This window comes from Falco punctatus, assembly GCF_963210335.1.
Source record: "Falco punctatus genome assembly, chromosome: 7".
NCBI lineage: Eukaryota > Metazoa > Chordata > Aves > Falconiformes > Falconidae > Falco > Falco punctatus.
This window is the reverse complement of record NC_137587.1, coordinates 44,707,542-44,729,267: the sequence shown is the minus strand read 5'-3', so window position 1 is coordinate 44,729,267 and position 21,726 is coordinate 44,707,542. Positions and strand designations below refer to the sequence as shown.

The 21,726-nt window shown below is 42.0% G+C and overlaps 1 protein-coding gene across 4 annotated transcripts in view; it reads right to left on the bottom strand.

Annotated features, from left to right (window-relative positions):
• Window positions 1-3,656: 3,656 nt before the first annotated feature.
• Window positions 3,657-21,726, bottom strand: part of AKT1 (AKT serine/threonine kinase 1) — a 74,750-nt gene continuing 56,680 nt past the window's right edge. For all 4 annotated transcript variants that reach the window (XM_080397339.1, XM_080397338.1, XM_080397336.1 and 1 more), the window contains 4 exons: window positions 18,631-18,845; window positions 10,533-10,620; window positions 5,687-5,789; window positions 3,657-4,975 (listed from right to left, as the gene is read on the bottom strand). In XM_080397339.1, coding sequence (XP_080253465.1) covers window positions 4,896-4,975; window positions 5,687-5,789; window positions 10,533-10,620; window positions 18,631-18,845 — 486 coding nt within the window. In that variant the 3' untranslated portion in view covers window positions 3,657-4,895. The remainder of the gene's footprint in view (window positions 4,976-5,686; window positions 5,790-10,532; window positions 10,621-18,630; window positions 18,846-21,726) is intronic.

Here is a 21,726-nt window from a genome sequence, read left to right as displayed (position 1 = left end):
TATTTTCTGGTTCTGATACAGGTTCTTTCAGTGCTATGCAACAGTTTTGCAGCTAACAGCATCAGTACTGCAGGAGCACGATAGCGCAAGGGAACAAATACGGTAGAGTTTACAAATAACTAAAGGTCACAATATTTGGGTAGGAATTGTTTCCTCTGTTTCTGTGAAGAATTTTCAGTCTCATCCTCAAAAGTTACGCGTTGCTTTAAAAATGTGCAGAATTTGAGAGACCCTCAGAATTCGGAAAATACAGCAATTGCTGTCTGGGTTGTCATTAGCTTCTTGAAACAAAGACCTAATCAAGATGCAAAACACAAGCAGTTACAGTAATATGACAGAAGATACGAAGAAACAGTGTGGAAAAAGCCATAAAAATGGAACCTTAACACAGACCGGGGTTACATTTAACACAGGCAGAAGTTCATAAAGTCCATTGCTAGAGAAAACAGTAGTGAGCCCACCACATGAAGTGGTGCTTCAGCGAAGAAGCTGAGAACCCAGCTAACATGTGCACTGAAAAAACAGAGAGGGAAGCAGCGCTTTCACATACAAAGTCCTTGATCGGGTCCTCAAGAAAAAACCCACCACGCTCACAAAACTAGGATGGCGACCAGCAGTTACAAAAATTCAAATTTAAAAAAAAAAAAAAAAAAAAAAAGTGGCATGCAGGGACTACTTCAACAAGACTGTTTTGTTAAAAATGATGTCAGACACAGAGCAACTAGTCATCACCTGATTAGAATGCAGCATATGTTCCATTAGACAGCTACCCAACGTCTGTACACTCAGCTGCACTGGGGATAATAAGCTCCTGTTTGCTATAGGCACTGTGTGTTCTTTTCGTTTTACTTCTAGTGGCAATTAACCTCCCTGTTATTAAGAAAATTGAGCTAAAAGTGGGAGACAAACACACTCATTTGCAACACAGAAGAAACAAGACCCTTTTATGCTCACCCATTCCTTCAGATGTGTTTTTACCTCTGAAGCTTTTACAGTGAAATAAATCAAACCTTCCTCCTAAATTATCCTTTCCCAAACTTCACGAGCAGAACACCCATGCAGCTTTCACAGGCGCTTTATGTGTGCGGGCTTCTTCTCTGCAGCTCCATCTCCTTGGAGTTTGGGTTCCCACTATAGGTTGTGACCTCTAATGTGGAACCACCATGCTAAATCCTGCTCCTGGAGATAAAAATCTGGCTTGGTATATGCCCTCTAGGAAGCAAAGGGTCTTTTCTCTGACAAAGATTTAAAGAAACACCACAAACGCTTAGGAGTGAGAAGAACACAGTACTCTCATAACTGAACATTTAAACGCCCATAAACAATCCAAAGTAGCAGCCAAGGAAATTCAACCCAAGTTAAAACAAAGATCATCCAGTTTGAACACATAAACCTCTTACCCTCAAACCTCCAAAAACTCTCTTAATTTGTTTCTCATGTGGCAAATAGGGACCAAATTCAAATAGCAGCTGAGATACTCGAGGTCTGCATCGCAGCGGGGCAGCAGGTGGAGGTTACCTGCTGGAGGGGCAATTGTGTAGGAAGAAAAACAAAGAACAGTTTTAATTTATTAGGGTGGGGGTGGGAGGTCATAGTTTGTAATGCCATAAACCAGTGATCTTCACCCAGTTTAAAGGGAGAACAACCTGCCATACCCTAATGGGACTGTACTGCATGTTTTAGTTACACAAGGGAATATAAAAGAAATTTTCCACAATTACCTGGCTTCTGCCAATGTCTCTTAACCCCAAACAGCACAAGCAGCAGCGTTGCCTCCGTTTTGACCAGACCTCAGCTGACCTCATCTTCTGTCGGCAGTCAGAGGCACGCAGAGAACTGCATGTTACTTATTTGCTCCTGCAAAGGTGACTTTTTTGTCTGTTTTTCTCCCAGCCTGAGTTTACAACCAAGTTCCTGGGCTGTAACACATGTATACTACCAGCGTTCTGCACTGGGGATGCACCATCTTTGCTGCAATACACAAAACCAGAGCAAGATGACATTTTTCAGCACCAGAAGGAAGAATGAGGAGGTTTTGCCTGTACCAAGAGTTAGGGAAGTTTTTAAGTTTCCAAATAAAAGAGCTCGAGGAATGTTAAGATTTAAGCAGTCTCTGCGTATATCATACCAAAGCAATCCAAGGTGAACGACACTCAGGTCACAGGCTTTTGTGCTAAATCAAAATGTAAAGAACACATTCTACATGTGCAGGTAGACAGCTGTAACGCTGGCAATCACTCAGTTACAGATGACGGGCACGGTGTTCTGAATAACGACAGGCAAAATGAGGGAAACATCCAGAAGACCCTGCATTCAGGTGTGGCCCTCCCAGCTCTCTGCTGCTGACAGTACTAAGATTCTCAGCTTTTTAGCAGTTTTGGGGGGTTTTGAGCTCCATTTTGTATATGGGAATTAAACCAAAAATCCGTTAGCAACAACCGGCAGGAAAATACTGTTCTGAGACAGGATCAACCTCAACAAAACCACCTGATCCGTGTCTGTTCCTGCATTTGAAAGAGCCGATTTTCCTGGGGCAGATTACGGTAACCTTTGCTCATTTGTGCTGCCTATATTTGGATGCACAAAGTATGTTAGTTCAGAGCTTGCTGGGGCTTGCAGACTTGCAGAAGAGTTCTTTGGACTTCATCCCTGGGCTGGCTGGCAACTCGGATGAAGGCTTGGAAGCAAAGGAAGGAGAGCAGTTAGGAGAGATCATTTGCAGAATGGGACAGGCTGTCCAGCATCAGTCTGTACAGAGACACAGATCCCTTCTTTCACCTTGCCTCCTTGCATAAAACATGCAGTAAATTGTACTGGGAATTATAGCTTATTCTTTGGACAAAAAAATGTTTTGGATGTTTAATGGCTTACTACAGTTGCAACTTCTGTGTTTAGTTTGAAGCATACTGCAGTTGTTCTTGGACATTCTTGTATTTTTCTCTGTGTTCTTGTTTGAAAGAGGACATTCCAGCCTTGTACAATTACCTCCTAGAGGTGGTTAATTTAGCCCCTAGAAAGGAAACACAGCATTACATATTGTACACCGGCCCAAGTGACTGGAACAGAAGTATCTTTGAAGCTTAGGGCCTCGGTAACACAACCTCAGTGGCATCAAGAGAACAGCAAAACGTGGCCTGTCCTTGTTCACCTCAAGATGAAACTATTTCTGGCACAGAGCATACTTAACAAAAACTTTCCGAAATTATCTTTGCATAATGATCAGTACAGAGATGACACAACTGAGGGGGGGCAGAAAAGCCTAAATCCCTCCGTTATATGCACATCAAACTCGCGGAACTGGAGCAGCTGTTGCATCTCCACAAATTCAGAAGGCTCCTACCACAAGAAATAAGAACCTAACTTGTTAAAGCAATTTTTATTTAAGTATTTGGAGGGAAAATTTCATATCATGAGTAAAAATACTAAAGTTGAATGTTGTTAAAAAGAAAAAGTCAAGATGATGGGCTCCCTGTGCAAACACAGCAGTTTCTGATGGAAAGGGAAAGCGAAGATGTTCATAACATACTCCCTTTCAAATATATAAAAAAAAATGCTAGTACATGTCATCATTTTTTATACAGTCAAGAGAATGAAAAACAAAAAAAAAAGCAATTTAAGAGAACGCAACCTACAATGGAATAAATTCATTCGCAGCAGAGACAGAATAAGACTGCTTTTATGAAAATTACAAAGAAACATGGTACAACAAAAATAGGGTGTGGGGAATTTTCCACTAAGATTAAAAATGAAAAACAAAACAAAAAAAAAATCAGTTTTTGAATACCATTATTATTCAAACACATATGAAGTTTCAACCTATTTTTTTCTTATACATGGGAAACACTGTTAAAGTGAATCTTCAAGAGTGAGAAGGCACCATGAACTGTTGGCTGATACCTTTAATGCACTCAAGAAAGAAGAAATGATCTGGCATGACGCAAAAAATCATTAAGTGTTTATATATATTCATGTATCTTTTCATTAAAAAAAAAAAGCGGCAACAAGTCATTACTTCAGTGCCAAAATGTACTTTTGTCTGGCTGACTCACTCATTAAGGTGATTTCTCCCTTAGACCTGTACGGTATTTCTAACAGTGGTGAAACTGGGTGATTTTGCATTGTTGCATTTCATATTAGATTGGTAAATCAAGCATTTTCTAGGTTCTGAGAAGCCAATCCTATGAAGTATTCCTAAACTCTATGCAAATGGAATAATTAAATGCACTGTCAAGAATGAAATACTCATCTGTACGATGTGGCAATTCCACTGGATTCCGTTTGATATGTAATGTCTTGTAGCAGATGTTATAACAAAAATAACTTTTGCTTTTTGATTTACCTCACTGAGGCCATTAATGCTGTTCCTATAGTTGGTTTTCTGGAGTTGGATGACACTTCACTGCTGTCCAAAATGAGTTTGAACCTTAACCCTCCAGAGTTTGTTCACTTTGTTGCTTATATTATTGCACTAGCTACTAAAGTCTTATATCTTCCTATATAAATCTAATTGTTCAGAGTGCAGATTCTATATTTAGATAATGAACTGTATGAAATAAATAAAATAAGGGGATTTTCTGGTCAGAGTTGCTGATATGTTGAATACCTTAATTATTTCTAAAGTAAACAGTTTTGGTGTATATTCTTAAAAACCTACAGTCATTCAGCATAAAAGCCTTGACGTAGTACTTTAAGAATGGATTTGTTTTCCTTCTCAAAAATGCATCAAAGAATTGTTTTAAATACAGAATCTGTGAGGCTTCCTACAAATTCATCTAAATCGTAATACAAACACAGTTTGTAATTCAGATAATATAGAAAGTTCTCTAGTGTCCATTGAAGTAAGGTCCCCAAAATGCAGTCTGTTTTGTTTCTGAATGGGAAAACATTGCAAAACATTAAGCGGTTCCACTGGCTGAATAGGAGAACTGAGGAAAATGAGGTCTTCTCTCATTATCTACACAATCCATGCTGTCATCTGAAAAATGAAAAAAAAAAAAAAAACACAAACCAGTAGATAACATTTGCTACCTTTTTGATTTTAAGTAAACAAACAGTAAGATAATGCATGGTGCAATTATTTCAGAAAATTTCACTGTCACCTTTTCTTCCACAACTTGAAAGGACAAAGAAACAGGAAGTCTTAAATCTCACCCCATTAAATGGGCACCACAGAAGATTCTGATTGTTGTACGTAAACAGTTGGTTGGATGTCCATTTAAAACTGCTAGGAGCTGCACTGCCTAAACCCATATTCTGTGGTCTGAATTTCTGGCAACTGCTATTTCAGAGCATCAAACATGCTCAGTTACCATGAAAATAAAATGGGTTTTGATTGAATATGGACATTAGTCCAAACTCAGTTGACTGCTCGCATATACACAGCGTGTGTGCAGACGTACACAGGCAAAACTCACGAACAGAATTATTTCCCAGTGGAAATGCGCAGATTTGGAAAAGACAACAGTACAAATAATTTCACTGTCTTCTAAAACAGGTGTTTTTAATTTCCCAAACTGGAATTAAGTTTCACATTAATTTACTGACTCCTTGGTCAAATACGTATATGGAAAACCAGCAAGTTTACACCAGTGCTTCTTCACGTGGTCTGAAGAGACCAAGTGACATTGCAGGAAATTATTTCTGGTGGCCTGGAGAACACAGCGGGAGACATCTGAGAAAACTTTACCTTGGTCAGGAGGAGTGATTGTTATCATCTGTGCTGTGAATTCTTCATCAAAGTATCTTGTATCTGTTTCAGATGTAACTTGTGGCTTAAACAGAGGTACAAGCTGTGAAAAGAAAAAAAAAGGCAAACACTGTCTATTCACAGGTTCTTGCAGTACTGTTTGAAACAGGCAGAATTTAAAATAAAGTTACAAGCTACTGTGCCTTCTCCTACATTCCTAAAATAAGTTTTAAAAGCACCAGTTTGTAAAGAAGGAATTGTATAGAGAAAAATGTATTTATTTAGGTATACACTTCCTATTTAGGGGGCATTGAAGGCATTTTGTCTCTAGGATTTAATTGCACAGAATAAAACCTAGAATCCTAACATTTATTTCTGCAAGTAATAACTAACATGCTTACAAATGTTTAAAAATAACCGTATATAGTGTTTCCCCACCCAATTATATGGAAATGGCCAACTGCATCTAGTCAGATTTACGCTTCAGGAGGATGAAAAGAAGTAAGAGAGATGTTTAGTGGTGCCCAACTGACCAGCTAGACTTGAGGATCCCCGCAAGGCTTGCAACGTTCACAGTAACATTTCAGCTGCAGAGCTCCTGTGCCCATGCAGCCCTGACAGCAACTGTGCTGTCGCTTCAACCAAACTGGGAGAATTTAGGACAAGGCAGAAGCAACATTAAGCTTTTATACCTCCAGTCCCCCAAACCAGTTTGAGATCAACTCTGAACTTAGAAAAACTGCCGTGCTTACAAAAACCCGAGCACACCTAGCTGTGAACGTCCTCGTCTTGTTACACCCCGAGTCGCACTATTTGGGTTTTACTCTTGATACTCGCTCGGGCAGACAGGCTAGAAATCATCCCCGTCTACCTAGGCAAGCTCTGGCAGGAGGAACTGCAGATGGAGCGGAGCTGCTTGACTGGGGCTGGAGGAAGAGTGTGCCTGGGAAGCGGCGTGGTGGAGCTGGCTGCATACAGATGCACCGAGTTGGAACACGTACAGCTTCGGAGGGCGACGGAGCTGGGAGTCAGGTCTTGCTCACCTCCCTGCTGCACGATGCGGTGGAAACAGAACGTAAACACTGCTCCAAGCCCTCCCACAGAGGACATGTAATAGCTCTCGGCGCTGGGCTTCAGCTCGCCCACCACTGGGGTTAAGCATGGCCATCTTTTAATAGCGCAGAGCCACACCAGGCAACAATTCAGGAGCGTGATTGAGGAAGTATACGGCTTCCAACCTGACATTGCAGAGAGAGGTTTATCAAGGCAAATGGTGAACTGCTCCAAGTGGAATTAAGCAGTGACCTCGAGACTCGCACTTCTGCTCTTACAGAAATAAGAATGACACCGACAGAAATCGCTATCTGGAAAACATCAGCAATTCTTGACTACACAACACATCTTTCCCCATCCCCAGTTTTTCCTCCTGCATAGATCTGAAGAATCATTTGCTTGGCAAGCTGGTAAATTAGAAAAGCACTGGCTTCAAGCTCCCTGTCTCCAGGATCGTCTTTCTGATCTGTTTTGAGAGCACCTAACAAGAGTGTTGTCCCATCTTCCAAACAACAATCCAATGAAGCTCCTTCATTTTCAATGTAAAGACTTTTAAGAAATGTAACCTACATATATGGTGGTATTTCCAAATACAAAGAAACATTTACTGTTTAAAATCAATCCTTAAAAACTAAGGAATATAGAAATTTTGCTTGTTATAAGAGAGCACAGTTGTAGTATACATTCATCATCATCTTTTTTTAATTACTCATGATTTTCTGTGCACAAGAATGGCTTAAAGCAACCTTGCAAATGTTCCTGTCCAAAAAAAAAAAAAAAAAAAAAAAAAAAAGGCCTTAGAAGTGGTCTTTATGTCCTGAATTTAAAAGGAAACGGAAACAGGATATCCCAAAGTCACTCTGAGCCTTACAGTCCTCCTAAAGCTACTGAAGAGGGAATACTTCACATTTTAATGTTAATAACAGTATTCTCAATCAAGTCACACAAATGTATTATATGTAAAAACCCTGCTGAGGATGAGCATTCTTTCTCTCACAGTTTAACTCTATTCCCTTTCTCATTACAGCAGTTCCTGCCTACTCCTCAAAGCGAACCTTGGTTTGTTTTTGACGAACTGTGCGTGCACATGTCTGTGAAGTTCTATCTGTCCTTTTAAGCTAATGGTGGTTTTGGCACCCGCAATACTCCCAGTTGCTCTTGCTTGCTGTGCACAGCACAGAGTGATTTAGGACTTGGGCACTGCAACAGACACCTGAACTATGCACATCAGAATGACTTGGAGCAGCGATCCTAAGTAAGAACACACGTGTAATGGGCGAGCGCTGCCTGTATCATTTTCCTTTTTATTTTAGTATCTGTTAAAAGCAATTTGAGACAGATTATGATGCACCCACAAGACATTTTTTTTTCCCCCTAGCTGTCAAATTCAGAACATTAAGCTGGAAACAGAGGGGAAGCCGCAGAAAGCTCTAACGCTGGCTTTACCAAGCAAATATGCTGCTTTACTGAAAAGCTGTCACTGCAATAGCTCTGCGGTTCAACTGGTAGAGAGGTGCCACCTGTAGCCTCCCACTGCTGCAGACCAGCATGACACCCGCAGGCTTATGTTGGTTTAAGAGACAAAAAAGACCAGAAGAAAACATGTGATTAAAATCTCATTGTGTATGTTTCGCTCGTGGGTGGGCAAAATACTGCAAATTAAATCACACCTCCTTTGCACTAGAGACAAATAACACCACTCTTCCAGGAGAGTCTAATGAATATTTAAAATTCTTGGGACAACCCCAGCTATTCAAAACTCCTTATAATTCAAAGGAAAGCTGTGTTTCCAAAAAGCTTAATTACAAAGTAAGTGTTCTCAATTACCACAAGCCTATATTCATAAACATATTCACCATCATCTGGAGATAGTGGGTAACCAAGCTTAGCACATGAACACCTCTAGGCAGCTGACAAAATTCAGCTTTTATCCGTGAGACTGCATTTCAGGTAAATCCTGCAGGAGTCTCTTTGGACCACCTAGAACGTAGGCAGCAATTACTCACAGGCTTTTTGAAATCTCTTCAGTTGCATAGCATGGACTATTTCAGATGCACATGCTAACAGGACAGGGGCAAAACCAGAATCGAGCCTTCTTGGATATGCCAAGGTCAGAAATAAGTCTCAATTAGCACACCGTTTTCTCCAAAATATGTAACATTTGGAATTTCCTGGTAGTTTTCACAACAATCTGAGCCAGTACTACTACAGGACAACTTAGGAATTTTCTCAGTCCTATGGATAAATAAGTTGCCTCCAGCTTCTGTGACTTCTCCTGCCTGCATACAGGGAACCAGGACTACCATCAAATAACAACTTCACTGAAGACAACTTTTTTCCTTCAACTGCAAAAAATAGCAAAACCCCAAGTATTCAGCTTGTCAGCCGGGTGAAAATGGGGATAACCTCCTGTTCAGAACAGTAACTCTGACATCCTTTTTACATTACACCGAGTAAACTGCACACAACTCCCTCCTGCCCTCATGACTGCAAGCAACTCTCTCTCTCGGGATGCTTTGAAAGGACAGGTCTAAACTCCATCTACACTTTCAAGGCAGAAAACCTTAGAATTTTTCAGTTCCCTTTAGCGACACAAATCTGTGAGGAAGTGAGAGATGAGAAGGAAACAGCATGCTTTGTAATTGTATACAGGCACCGGACAATTCTCCCACTACGGTATGCAAACCAGCGGTGTTACACTCTATTTTTTGAAGCATACAAACCTTGCTAGTACATCACTGTGTTGGATTCTTTTGGTAAAACTAAGAACTAAAACTCAGTTTCTGCTACGTTTCTTACCTGTGCCCACCAACTGGAGGGAAAACTAAATGTTATCTAGAGATCGAACGAAATTTGGTATCGTGAAGGACTGCAGGGAGAAGGAACGAAATCGGGAAAGGCTGGAATTGAGTGAGATCACGTGGCACCAGTAGATGGGACCCTTGAATCACCAGACCTAGGTTTTAGTTAACTACATTTCACATAAGCATCATGGAAAATGTGGCTGGTGAGAATCAAATGGGAAAGGACAACAGCAGATTGCCCTGACAGTGTGAAGCAGGGCATCTTGGAGGAGTGGAATCAGTTATCTGAATGAAGGAACAGTGAGGCGTAGACAACTGATGAAATACACTCATATGGAAAGGGATGGGCTCTTTGACTTCAGTGGCTTGCACTGGAGAGCCTACAAACTCACTGGGTCTCAAGGAAAACCAATGAGAAACACCATGAACTGCAGACACTTCGCATCAGCCCTCTGCTACCAAAAGGAAATAAATAAAAAAAATACGTCTTGGATTGATGTAGAAGCCTACACTTCTCTGCACTTGCCTGTTCAGTCTAATTTCATCATTCAAGGCAGGAAAAATGCAAAGGGAACAAACAGCCCGTCTTCCACTACTGTTTCTAGGAAGTTTTGTTTCAGATGCTCAGGAACCAACAGTAACTCCTGGGCTTGCAAGGGATATGTCAGTTGACAGCAAAAAATGGCAACAAAAATTCACAGGAAAAGCTATTTTATAAGCTTATCTACTGTCTAAATTTGGAAGCAATTTTGGTTACATCCTATTTATTCAGTCACAGAAATAAGTGTCTCATTGTGAAAAAAAAAATTGGTTCAGAAGTAATCTGATTACAGTATTTTAAGAAACATGAAGTAATTTAGCCTTGTTAAAAACAACTGCAAACCTCTTCCATGGATGGCTTCTGCATACTTTACAGAGGGCAATAAAATTTGAACCATTCAGTATATCCATAGCTACAGTTCACCTTGGGACAACTGTTGTGTAAGTACCTTTTTCTCGTATACATCTTGCCAAACAATGCCAGCGAAGAATTTGTGCTGCATAATCTCCTTGGCATCATCAGGACCGCCACCTAACCTGTTTGGGGCAAAATACATAATTAAATGTTTGAGTAGAGTTATTTTTCTCATACAATTTTTATTAAATGGTAGTGAAGAAACTCTGAGTTTACATAATACATCTGGGAGCAGCTCTAGCATTTGTTTAATATTTAGGTTTTGCGTAAAGGCTGCAGGTTAGTCTATTTTAGGCTTCAGCAGAGTTCCACGAAGAGATTTGAAAACATGCTAACAAATAGCATAAAGGTCTCTCAAACAAGCAAACAAAATAAAAAGAAAAATAATCACAACTCAAAAGACCTGCCCTTCAGGAAAGATGCTGTCCTAGAGATCACAGTGGATCCTGCAAGTAAAAGGTCTGAGCCACACACCCTTGTCTCTTTCTAAATTAACAAGTGACCAGCCCTTAGAAATTTCTAGAGCAGAGTGATGCCAGCAGTAAAACTGAATTTGATTTTGAAGTGTAAGAGAGGCAAAGCTTTTAAAGACAAACTGATTTATGCAACCTGATTTAAATTTCCATTAAAGAAAACAGTTGACAACTGCAGTGATAATACCATGTTGTATGCAAATCTTTCCTCCTCCTCGGCTTCACGAAAGCACAAAGGGTGTTTTATTGACTTAAGGTATATCAAGATAAAGCACTTTTATTCCAAAATAAAAACTGTCTGCACAGCTTATAGATGTAATCATTTTAGGTGCAGTCTTGAGCTAACAGCTGCTTAAATTTTGCTGTGGAGGTTAAAATGTTCTCTAAAAGACTGAGCCACGTCTGCAAGCAGAGACATGCACCAAGAAAACAAAACGCATATTGAGCGATCAGCTGCAGACTTAGTCTGAAGTAACAAGGTGAAGACGACGCTTGGGATTTTAAGTACAAGAGGTGCCACCATGTTCATCAAGGCTGACCTCCAGTGCCTGCCTGCTCTCCGGTTCTTGGTGCCACTGGCAAACTGAGATATTATCCCTGTTTAAGAGCTTGGAAAAACGGCTCTACATGACCAAGGCTAGAGCTACGCCACTACAGAAAAAGGGCCAAGGACTGTTCTTGGAACCTGAAGCCAAGCTGCCTGGTCAGGCCTCATGGGTGCTGCACAGCAGTTGGCCCTGAATCGCCTCCAGATGACATGCAGTAACCTGTGGCCCTAATACATGATTCTTTGGGGATAGAGGGCAGAGTTTTGGTTCAAAATATCAGAGATGACGTGACAGCTGGGCTAAAGCCCACTGAAGTGGTATTCTTACAGCTTGAGACTTGAGCTGCATGCTCTGGGATGTAGCTTGAAGGGACAATGCTATTGGGACAGTGCTGCACAATCATTTAGTGCAGAGGAGTCAAATACGGTGACACTTTGTCCATACTGCCAACTGGCAATGGCTCCTGGGGCATGCAACCCTCTCAGCCATGCTCAAGCACTGTCTTCGGAGAACACAAGCTGGCAGAGGCCACAGGTGTCCCAGAGAGACCAAGCAGAAGAGGTGCCTGACAGTTCGGAGTCCATGCTTGCTTCCTGGCCTTCTTCCATCCAGTGGCATAGCAAACTAAAGGGTTTCCTCCTTCACATTCCTTCAGGAGATGCCCAGTGGAACAGGTTCCCAGTCCTCCAGTAGCAAAGTGTTGGGCGCCACTCTCCTTCCCCCCAGGCAAGCACTAAGACCAAGCCTAAGTTCACCCTCGAGTCCCCACAGGCCAACCCAAGCCAGGGAGAGCCACCTGCCTGGCAGCCCGTGACACAGCTGCAGAACAGCCTGGAACACAGACAAACTGAGTAATCATCTCTCGGCTGGTTCCCCGCAGATCTAGAGGCTTTGCCAAGTCTCTACCAGGCTCCTTGTTACTTCCCCAGCACAGGTGACGATGGCCGGTCAAAAAGCAGGTGGAGTTAATCGTTTTTATCCACAGATGTCAACAGCCTGCACTTCTGCACAGAAGTTCAGGAGTGACTGTGAGCTAAGAAGAATGCGAATCGTGTTTTGCAGAAGCACGCAGGAAGGCCGGCTGGCTGCAGCCATGTATGAGCGCTTCGGAGAATACATTACCCAACACGATTGTTCCATGAAGGGCAAACACATACTCAGGGAAATGCCAGGAAAAACCCCAGATGTTTTACTTACCTTTTAAAAACCTACACTATCGAATAAATCCATTCAAAGCAAATGGGAAACAACAGAAACCTCGTATTTTGGATATGGCCTTATTCCAAAATACACTCTTGTTTTTCAGAATTACTGTGAAAGGACCCTCTTCAAGGAGAACAGAATTAAAATCAGCAGCTAACGCAAAAATCATGGTTAAGCACCACTGAGAACTGAAAGAGCAGCAGGTTTGTCTTTTGTAAGGACATGCAGTAACTGAAGAAATATAGCAGGACTAAAAGTCTTGAAAAGATTCTTGTACAATAAAGTTACATTCTGCGCATTTAAGCCTTCAAACCGACCAAAAATAGTATAAATAGGACTTAAAAAGAAAAAAGCTACTGAGATTTACAGTACACAAAGAAATATGACGAAGTGTAGAGGCCAAAAAGCAATACCCCCCCCCAACACCCTCAAAATGCAAACTTCTGCCTAAACTGGTCTCCTTAAAAAAAATCTGTCAAACAACTGTGGTTATTCATTTAACTTCCATCTGTGTTTGGGAACCTTTGTTTCTCTATTTCAGCTAAATCCCAAGGAGAAAATTAATAAAGGGCAACATCAATATTAAACTGAAAACATTTCCACATTTTTAATTTTTATGAAATTGTGTATCGCTTGCAAGTTCCTTTAATCATTTAACGACAAAAGCCTGTGTTCCACAAATCAAGGGCAACCAGCTATCATTCCACAGACAAATCATGTGCAAATATTTTTTTAAATTTTTGTACTATGTTTTATATATAGATAAAAATATAAATACAGCGTATAAGCACACACTCAGCAGTGCAAGTATTATTACCACAGGAAAAATATACTGTTTCTTTACTTGTCTGTGTAAAAGTAAACAGTGCTCAGCACCTGGGTCCACTGCAAGCTCTTTAAGAAGAAACCCACAAACTTCTAGTTTTAAAGTTAAGAAGTTTCTACAGCAAAGACAGCCAGGCTCCAGTGCAGGAAAGCAAAAAGCAACTGCCTTCACTGCCCTGCCAAAAACCCCCATTCACAAACTCAAGCTTCACCGTATCAGGAGCCGCAATACAGACCCTGACTGCGGGCATATCCTCATCTGAAGAGATTGTCATAATTTTCACTGACAGATTTGCACACGCACCAGGCTCACTTGAGAGGACAGCCAGTTTTAGGCACCGCTTCTGTTACCATTCTGTCTTCACATGATTTCTCTGACTCTCCCCCCCAACGCCAAACCTGGTTCTACAGTGCAAATAAACCCACCAGGCTCAAGAAAATCAGCTTGGCAAAAGCTACTGGCGTTCACCAGCTCAGAGCACAAGACGTGTAATTTCTCCTTCTGTGATACAGTCAGGATGGAGACTAGTAACATACTTTACCATGGCTCTGACCTTCAGAGCGTCTAATAGCCACAGGATTTGGGAACTGCATCTACATCGCTTTCCTGTGACCCGCACTATCAGCACAGAGAAGTTCTGGCTGGCTTTGGGAACAGCAGGATTTCATGACTCCAGATTCAGAAGGAAAAGGCCACATTCTTCCCAAAGCCCTATACACACAGTTTTTGGGGGCTTTCCTGCTCAAATACTAAGCCTTTTGGAAAACCTAAGGCATCTCCCAGCTCTGTGCGGAGCTTTACTCCCCCACCTCTTCATTAAGCACATGCACGAGACATAAACATAGCGGATCCAGTAACACTGGGAACACTCCCCCTCCTCAACACCAGTAACCACGGAGGAGTCACGTGTGAGGATGCTGAGGCTTGGGAAGTCTCCAAACTACCGATTTCTAGAAAGCTGGGGTGGGGTGGGGGAACCTCTTCAAATTTGCCTTTTATGTTTTCCTCAGCTTCAATCTGGATCTCTTATAGGTGAACTGTGCGAGTTTTTCCAGATTCATTCTGAATAGCTTTGGACTGAACCAATTTAGACTAAAACTATCATACACAGCAGCTAAATCTCAGTCTACCTCAAAGCACCTGGTGAAACACGTCTGCAGTCCTGATGAGCACTCTGCACCTCAAGTGATGCCCAGGACACCGGAGTTATCTGGAGACAGAAACACTTTTGTACTCAAGACACACACATTTGAGGGCAAACATGAGACACCTGTCACGTGTGGTTTCAAAACTCCAGATGCCCATAAGGCATGAAGTCTGCTGCCTAAGAGGACCAGCTACTCAAGGCTACCTCCTCCTGCCTGCCACCAGCTACCTGGGACCACCTCCAGGATCCTGCAGTCCCCATGACTGTCACCTCTACCTCTTCCAACTCCAGCAGCAGCTGCGTGGACTGCAGACCTAGCTGGGTCTGAACAGCAAGTTTGCTCAAGCCATCTACCCCTCCCACAGCAGAGCATCACAGAGAACACAGGCATACACCTTAACTACAAACCACCTCCTTTCACACAGAAAAAACCCAAGTAGTCTGGTTTTCATACAGGCAAAGGCTTGATTGACCCTGATATACCTGAGCATCTGCAGCCAGTGTTGCACTCTGGATGTGGAAAGAACCACTTTCACTGGAAAGAACAAAGTGTCAGATCTCTGCAAGGACTGATCACCAGTTCCCAGTGACTACCTTCAGCACTCCAAAGCCACAACTACAACTCTGTGAAGTCATTACATCTTTTAACAGGCTTTTTGAAATACTTCATTTTCTTCTGCTCATTCTTCCTGAATGGCAAGGTCCAACAGCACCACAGAAGACAGAAGTAGATGAAGCAGCTTGTGACAAACCCCATACGAAACAGGCTGAATGACGCTGACCTATGACAGGGAGCACTAACACATGTAATGAAATGTAATGAAAACACCATCGAAATTCAGATGAAACCATGCTGAAGTTTTCTCAAGTTTTAAACCTGCCAAGATTCAGAGCTTGCGAGACACCCTGCTGCTTACAAACCCACCCGCAAGCCTGTTTACACAGGGCAAACTGATCCATACCCACTTTCACAGATTGCAGTCTCCCTATCTAGAGAAAGAATAATAAGAGTAAAAAACTTTGCTATTTTATGTGTGAAAAAAATTGCTCTGATTACCTCCTTCCATTTGATGCATGTTACAAAGCAGCAAAGGAGAATTTCTGGTCACATTAAAAGGGAATATTTACAGAATACATTTTTTCCTTCTTAGGAAAATTAGGGCTCACATTGCAAGATTAATAAACTTATATCAATCCCAAAAGGAACTTCAAAATTCCTTTTCTCTTACAAAATGGATTTTATATGACCAAATTTAGAAAATGGCCATTATTAAAAGCAGAATGCAATTTACTGTTCTTCACATTTTCCCCATATGCCTGTGAGTTTGAGACTGAACCGATATTACTGAATGCAGAGTGCTAAGACTGCTTCTATATATCCAGCTCAGCTATACCAGGTAATTATTAAGATTTAATTCACTGATGCAGGTCACAATTCCCTAGTTCCTTGATATTTAACTTAAAATGTCCTTGTCACTGAGCTTCGTTGTATCAACCTTATTTGGCTAGTGGGTTGTTTTGGGGTGGGTTTCTTTGAGAATTTTACAGGAAGGGACAACATCTCCCAATTTCATTTTTCTCATGGTTCGGGCTGTCTCCTTCATCCCACTCTGAAGTTCATCAGCAGTTACTAAATGCTGCCAATTCTCATGTTTTTCTGCCACATACATCATTATGATGACACCAACTTCTGTCCACCACTGGGCTTTGTGGAAGAGGGGACTTCTTTTGAATCACACAATGGTTCCCCAAAGCATCATCAACAGACTAATGCCAACCAGACTATCACACACTATTTAACTTTTCACTGCATGTATTTTTGTAGCTATCTGGCTGTTTTTCTTCAATATGACTCCATGAACTATGAGTCAACTACCAAGTATGCCAGGCGTCCACACCAGCATACAGACCACACAGTAAAAAGAACATAAAACTACAAGGCCAGGACTCAGGACTTCTACCCCTAGTGCTTCCAGCTCATTCTCTGTACCACCTGAAACAGCACGAAGCACAGGGGATTTGCAGAATCACAACTTCAGTTAAAAAGTTCAGTCAACGGTGATTGGTGAGAAACCTGTATTTAAGAACGGTCCATGAGCCAAAAAGCGTGTGAAGCACCAGTGTAATTAGCAAGCTGCAGGCATGTGTGCAGGCTTGTCTAGTCTATAGTTATTTCTATCAGCAGCATGAAAATCATCTGTCCAACAGATCAGAGCATCGTTGGTTCCAAGCCTGCAGAAGATACATGTGAAGAAGTGGCTATTTGTATAAAGTGAGCATATTGTGGAGTAATTATTGGCATTGGGAAAACCTTGTAATTAGAAACAAGTGGGTGTTCTTTGTTTGTAAACAAATTGCATTTTGGTTCATCAGAGATGCTCCTTTAAGAGAACAAATTACAGCAGATGCTGTTTGTGTTTCCAATGATTGAAAGGCCCCACCTGAATAAGCTACAAAAGGGTCACAACTGTATTTAACCCAGCACTTTCCCGGACAGGACACTGCCGTTGGCAGGGGCTGCAACCACGCTGGAAGAGCACAGTGCCTGGGGGGCTGCTGATCAGTTACACAACCTTCTCCTGGAGATCCCCTTGCAGGCACCGGCTTCAGGAGGGGTGTGCAGCTGTTGCCACCTAGTACAAGGCTGGCCATGTTCCTGATTCCAACTGTTCCCAGCTCCCCATGTCACTGCAAAGTTGAATCCACCAGTAGTACAAGTTGTGGATTTGCATTAGAAGACCTCACAACAGGATCTGCCATCAAAAACAGCAATGGAAACAGCCTACAGTGATGACAAAAATCCTTGCTACAAGTATCCATCTACTGGCAAAAAACATTTTCCTGCTAAGCCCACACACACACACACACACACACAGACTAAACAAACATCAGAAAGCACAGCAGAATACTCCGCCTGCACCTCACATGAAAGATTTCCTATTTGGGGCCCATTTAGAGTGGAAAGTTTGCAACAGGACATCAGGGCAGAGTCACAATATTACTTGTTTTTGAAACGTGTGGGTTGACAAGATGGCAGATTTTTAAACGGACATCTATGTTTGTCTGAGGGTCAACGTCCCTTTTTGGATCATGTTTTGTTTTCTGTTAGCTTTAAGGGCTTGTGGTTTTTGTTTTGATTTTTTTTCTGTTTTTAAATCAAGAGTTACTTTAATATAGCATAGCAAAAAAAAAAAAAAAAAAAAATCAAAAAAACAAAACCAGAAGGAGGGAACAGAAGTAGATTAAGCATGGCATAAACTCCACCACAAACATGGTACAAACACCACCACCTACTGTCCAAAGCAGGATGCTAAATCACTGGCACAGATTTAAACAAAAATTTGGAAAACGGAAAGCAACTTGAACTGGGACGGAAGGTGAAAGCCTTCAGAGTACAGCAGCTTATAACCCACAACAGCCATTGGATTCGTTATAGCCAAAGACAGTTAGCTTGCTTTGTCCCAGGCTACAGTTCTGCATTAATGGCAGCCATCATACCCTGAAGTTCAGCCTTCTGATCACCGAAGCTGCTTCATGTTGCTATTTGCGGTATCAGCTCACGTCAAAAGTTAAAAAATGAGGAGGTGCACTTGCTGCACCTTGCTGGATAATCACTTTGAATCGATTAGAAACAAAACTGCAATTTTGTCTGAAATACCTTCCTCAACTTTAAATAAAGAAAAAAGCCATTTGTGCAGTACCATTTTCAACTGGTTTTCAATGATGGCTATATGGTTATTTAACATGGCAGCACAAAACCAGACACTTTTAAGTCACCTGTCTTACAGATAGTTCCCTTTCATAGACATGCCTCTGCATAGCACAATTATTAACTTCTCTGTGAAGCCTTTAACACATTTAACAGAATTCTTTCTCCTGGGGGTTGTTTTTGGTATTTCTGAGGACACAAGTGCTTAAAAGTGCAACAGTCTCACCTTTGCTTAGGATCTTTCTTCAGCAAACCTGACAAGAGAGATTTTGCTTCGGGTGACAAAGTGCGTGGAAATCTGATCTCCTCCATAAGGATGAGTTCAAAGAGCTTTTCATGGTCCTGATTGTAGAAAGGGAGCCGACCACACATCATTTCATACATCACAACTCCTAAACCCCACCAGTCCACTGCACGACCATAGTCATTATCTTCCAGCACCTGCAGAAATGTAAGGAAAAGGCTTTAGCAGACATTCCCAAACGAGGCATGAACACAGAACTTGAGAGGCAAAATTTACCCCAGCAAGTTCATCTTTTCACATCACAGTGGAATCTACCAGCAGAGCATTTGCAGAAGACCCATTTGAAAAGAACTGGCATCCATCTTCACCGCTCTAGGTGAGCAGAAGGGGGAAAAGGAGGCAGCAGGTACATTATGGCAGCTTCCTTCTTCTCTTCCTCCCACCCTCCCTCACATTATGGTCATGATAAGCACAACCTTCGAAAGCCCAAAAGCTGAGAACTGTTCTCATCTTACAGAGGCAGCTGTTAAAATTCCCACTTACTCATCGCAAACTGTTCCAAATGGGATCCAATTTTTTAGAAAACCCCCAAACCACCAAGAAACCAGTACAGGGAGAAAAGACAGTCAACCTGTTACTTCACAAAGCGACAAGCCAAACATCCCCATCCTCTTCATATCAACCTGCACCCCCCTAAAGGGTGGCTCTGCACATCCTGAAAGACCACGCACAAATATGAAATGACTGATCTACATTAAAGCACTAAAAGCCAGAATGCCACTCCTAACATTTGATGGGCTGTAAAGATGTAAAACAGTGGCCAAATTGTCTGGAAATGTTTCCCTTCCTCCCCTCTGCCTCCCTCCAAAGGCACTTGCTTGCAAGCTCTAGCACTCCTGCCTCTGCTTAGAGGGTTGCAAACTCAGGAACTGTCAGTGGCGTGGACTTCTGCCAGGTCTCACAGCAGAAGGAGTCCAGTGCAGCTCCTTTTTCCCTTCCCCTTTAGGTCCCTCCACCTAAAAAAGCCCCAGCTAGTGGCTGGGACTCAGGACCCCAGCAGTGCCCTCCATCTCTCCCGCTTGCCCTGGAGAAGCCCTGTCATTGTGCATTTCTTCTGATCTTCTGCACTGCAGGTTGCTGAGGGGAGCAGACAGTGTTTTGCAGCTTGGAGAGTGGATGTTACGAGGACTTCTCTAGACTTTGTGTCTCCTACACAGTTGTCTGTAGCTGACACCAGGAGTCTCATGTTCCAGACCCTGTCCTCAGGTTTTAGTTGTCATCCTTACTCTTTTCACAGGCCTGCACTTAACTGCTAAGAGCACAGACCATGACCACACCACCACCATCATGTTCTCTGGTTGCACTGTGTCTGTGCGAGCTTTACACTGCTACAATTCAGAGTACTTCACACCCAAAATTAAAAGGGTGAAAGAGCCAAATGAAATCAACGCAAGTTTAACAACAGCAGGGTCTGAACCTTTTAGAAACCTTGATAAAGTTAAGCACACAAAAAAGAAGTGCTGAGACACTCTACGTAACAACCGTTTGCACTCTGCCTCTCTTTATTCACTAATTATTCCCCTTAATTATCTGAACGAGGGAAAGGGCCTGCAGTAAAAATCAAAAGGCTGCCAGGTATTAGATTACCCCACATTGGTCTATTTACAGCATCCCCTGACGTATGATTCACACCAAACGACAGCTGGCTGTGCAGCTGCCCCGTATATGTATACGGCGACACAGCTGCCAGCCGGAGCAGAATTCCAGGAGCCGGCCCTGTCCTTCCCGAGGCAGCGGCCCCCCAGCTCGCAGGACATACTGTGTGACAGCGCAGTTACCGCCCTGAGTCACCCTGTTCAAGAAGCGCTTCCTGTTCGCACTCCCCTACACTTGGGTTACCTAAAATAAAACAGTCACTGGGCCTCCAATTCTTATTTTTATTTTTTAAACTGCCGCAAGAACTGCAGTAGGAGAGACTCAAAGAAGAAAACCACAGAGGCCTTTGTTGTGTGTGTTAATAAATGCTACAGGTGCTTTTGAAATGCAGCAAATACTTCAAACGTTACTTTAGTAAACATATTAATAGTCTGTATTATAATCTAGGTTACTAACAACTCTTTCCTTCACCTCCATTAATTCTAAACAGAATATAAAATGCTTGTTTCTTCGAAGTTCTTTATCACAACCAGCATACACTCATATTAGTGACTGCACAAAACACAGCAACGGTGTTAGTATCAAAAATACACCGTAAGAAAAAAGGTACTCCACTCATCCATGATTTATTGCAACACACAGGATAGCTGGGGAGCAGTAAAGTAACAAGGTCATTTAACTTAAATTAAAGGATCATCATTTCCTAACGAGCAGCTCTAGACTGCTGTGAGATGGAATTTGAAAGAGAAGGCAGAACAGCTGTAAACATCACAGCCATCGATGCATCTGACACATCAAAGCTGACATGGTTCAGTCACTGTCATCCATGCACAAGATGCCAGTATGAGCCTAAACCCAACGATGCAACAACTGTACAGACACACTGCTATGTCGGACTCAAGTTACAAATGCAGACAAGAAGATTGAGACCCCTGCTTTCAAGGATGTATGACCTTAGACACATGGAATATTGCTCATGCACAATTTCCCAGATTTTTTGCATGCTATTGACCAGATGACAAAAGCCTCCAGAATTTAACACTCCAACTCGCAGATGGGATTGGCAAGTAAGGGAGAGTGCTGGGTTAATCAAAAGGATTTGTCCTTCAGGGTTTTGGATGAGCCAACTCATCATAAATATTAAAAAGGAAAATAGCAGCAAATAATATAACAGAAAGAACAACATAACGCCTGCACAGGGAATCCCCACATTCCAAGTTAGGAAAAAACAAAACCAAAACAGTAAATATTTTTAGTCTCCTCATAAAATCCTTGATGAGAAACTGAAGTTCAGTAATTGATTTTAAGTGGGAAGCTAAAATAACAGCAATGTTTATGAATAATAAACACTCTGCCATGCTGCTAATTACTCCCTGCATCAGTAAAACTCAAATTGTGGTGCATGAACCCCAATTTAGATTG